General features: G+C 42.6%; 1 protein-coding gene across 1 annotated transcript in view; it reads right to left on the bottom strand.

Annotated features, from left to right (window-relative positions):
- Positions 1 to 613, bottom strand: part of ERMP1 (endoplasmic reticulum metallopeptidase 1) — a 20,397-nt gene extending 19,784 nt beyond the window's left edge. The window contains exon 1 of the mRNA XM_009333556.1: positions 18 to 613. Within this exon, the coding sequence (XP_009331831.1) occupies positions 18 to 613 (596 nt within the window). The remainder of the gene's footprint in view (positions 1 to 17) is intronic.
- Positions 614 to 3,163: the final 2,550 nt, after the last annotated feature.

Raw genomic sequence — 3,163 nt, 5'->3', positions numbered from 1 at the left:
CCTGTTAGCGGTGGAGCCCTCTGTCCCGCCGCAGCGCCCGGGCGAGCAGCGGCCCGGTCCTGCGCCTGACCGAGGATCGCCCGGTGCTTTGTGGGCAGCGTCGCCTCACTCGCGAAGATGCACAAGCCTTCGTGTTTTCGCGGCTTTTTTTTTGTTGTTGTCGTTTTGTCTTTGTTAATGCTAAAACACGAAGGAAAGCGTGCAGAAGCAAGCGTGGTGCCGGTGGGGGGGCAGTAAAGACTGCCACAAACCACCACACCAGAGGCGAGGAGGGGGTGAAGCCTCGCAGACGTGAGGTCACCGGACGGGCGGTGCTCAGGGTTGCTGGTTTCCCCCCCACCCGCTGCATTATGTTTTTGGCATTTCGTAGCCGTAGCACTGCCCTGATGGACCTCAGGGAGCCTGGGGTGAAGTGCAATAACTCTTGGAGGCGCTGGTGAATAGCAGCTTCCAGTGAAGTCATGCCGAGGAGAGCACCCGTGAGGATGGGGGCCCGAGCTGTGACGCGGGTTGTCACCCCTGCAGCGCTCCATTTGCTTCTTTCGGGGGGAGCATGCCTCTGCCTGCCCCGGCGGTGCCTTTGAGTGATGGGACAGAGCTGTTCGATGGTCATGTTTCCTATCTTTATCATACTGCTTTGCAATGTACCTGGCTACTCCTGAAGATATCCGAAAAGATACTTGGCAGTTGTGCTCTGTGATGTAATCTGGAAACAAAATATGTAATGGCGTGATCCAGAGAAATGGCTGTTTCAGTATATCCAGCGTTGCAGATAAACGCTGAACATTGCTGCTTTCTACCCTGCCTCCGTGTTGCCACATGGAAGCTTTCTAAGAGGAGTTGCAATACTCTTTGGGATGAAAAAGTCTGAAGGAGTGGTGCACTAAAATGCGATGACTATGCTCTCTGCACACCTCAGGTGCTTTAGTAAATTTCCATATTCTGGCTTAATGAATTTTCTCATTTGCTTCACTGCACCCTCAGTACAGGCAAGATTATTGCTCACAATTTATGATTTACAACTCCAGATTATGCTACTACATTTAAGACCCAGTAACATAGTTCTAGGCCGAGAGGTTTTTTTCACTCTGTTTTGTTCAATTTTTCTTCCTCCTGCTGTTTTTTCATTTATCTGCGTTACCTCTCTCTTCACAAGGAGACAAACATACCCCCAGATTTGGGTCTCAAAAGTAGATTTTACATTAGAAAGAGCTCTACAGTGAAAAATTCCAATGTAAATGTTTTCTTAAAAATACAAGAGCGTAATTAGTCCAGTGAAATGCTTGCAAAACAAATAACCAAAGCTAATTAAATGTAAGCCCCCCCCCCCCCCCAATGGTGGAATGGAAGCTGCCCTTTGAAAATGTCATATTAATAATCTGTCATATTAATAATCTGTGTGGTGGTAAGGTAGTATTAATAATATACATAAGAAGATGTGGTTTTAAAGAAAGATGTGGCCAGATGTTCAGTGTAGATCTGCATTTCTCCTTTGAAATTCCTAAGTAGGTCTTGAAGTTGTGTAGAGAAGTCAAACAAGGAATCAGGTATGGACTTTCATCTTTTATTTTTATTTCATGTATAATATCATCAGTGCTAAAGTACTGGGGGCCACCAATCCTGAAAAACTCTAGACCTAAGCAGCTTTATGCAGGGGCAGTTCCTCTCCAGCAACACATTTTGCTGCATTTCAATTTGACTATGTCAGAATGGGCCCTACGTTACTGATTTGGAGGGTAATACACAATCTGAGAAAATAGGAGCTACACATCACTCGTTTATTTTGGCTCTATGCTTACTTGAGGATTAGAACTGTAGAAGAATTTCATCCTTCTCTTAATGCTCTTTTTCCTTTCATTCTTTGGGCAACATTTGAACATTAAAAACCCCTCAGTTAAGAAGAAGACCTGACTGTACTGATTTTGGTGACAGTCATACTCTGCAGGTCAAAACAATTTTTAATATTCTGTCAACTCAAAATCCAGAAGTAATTTTCTGCTTTAGATCAGAAAGACTTCTTACGTTTGGAATACTGACAGCCCTCTTATCATCTGTTCTGAGCACAGCATTTGGGAGGGCACCGTGCCATATGAATTAAGCTGGAAGTATAGTGCATACATGTTTTGACATGACTGGAACGTCAGGGTCAAATACATCAACAAATACAGTGCCTTTTAGTGCTCTGTTAAGTCTGGAATGACCGATTTAAGATAATTGGATCTAATTTCCAAACAAATGATTCAGCATAGATTCAGTTTGACTTTATGTCAAGAAGGCTGATGCTTATCCTAGTATCTTGCAGTCCACGCTGCTTCATTTTGTCAGCTCACAACATAGGGAAATACCTTGTTCACTGAGCATGAATTGTACTTGTAAACTATGCTTTAAGCAGAAAAAGTAAAAACCCAGTCTCTTATCGACAGGGACTATGGGCCTGCTTTGTTTTCTAACTTAGTAGCAAAACCAAGTTAAATGATAGCAGGATAACGTTCCTGTTTAACAAATAAATACAAATACGAACATTTTATCGGTTAAGGCCACCATCAGCTATTTAGGGTAAGAGAACTAGAACATTGTCTTCAGAAAAGCATTTAGTTTTGATTAAAAATAAACAATGATGAAGCATCCATCAAATAATTGGTAAATGGTTCCCATAGTCATCTTTCTTATTCAAATGTGACTTATTTGTGGTACTAATTTCTTAGCTTCAGTTTTCCATCCATTGGATCCTCTTACATCATTGACAGATAAATTGAAAATCCCTTTGTTACAAGATTTCTGGTCCACTGTAGGTATTAATACATCATGATCAAGACTCCTCTTACATTCATCTTCAAGCTTGAGCTTTACAAGCTGCTACTTTTCCAGTCCTTTCATCATCCTCCTAGCTGTTCTCTGGTGATTTCCAGTTTTTCAGTAACTTTTCTGCATTGTTGAACCGAAAGGAGAAGTAATATTCCAGCACCTACACCAGTGCCAAATAAAAAGGTAAAATCATCGCTACCCTGCAGGGAGGCAGAGCTGTTTATTTGCTTTAACATAAGCATGCCGCCACAGTTTTGAAGTGTCATTTCTGTCCAACTGTCTTGGGAATCCGTTTCTGCCACTAAGCATGTTCCAGCCATCCACTCAGTGTTCCGTAGCTTCTCTGACAGGCAGGATC

The sequence above is a fragment of the Pygoscelis adeliae genome, unplaced genomic scaffold (genome assembly GCF_000699105.1).
Source record: "Pygoscelis adeliae isolate BGI_AS28 unplaced genomic scaffold, ASM69910v1 Scaffold501, whole genome shotgun sequence".
In the NCBI taxonomy this organism is placed as follows: domain Eukaryota; kingdom Metazoa; phylum Chordata; class Aves; order Sphenisciformes; family Spheniscidae; genus Pygoscelis; species Pygoscelis adeliae.
The sequence above is the reverse complement of the archived record's forward strand: the minus strand, read 5'-3'. Positions and strand labels throughout refer to the sequence as shown.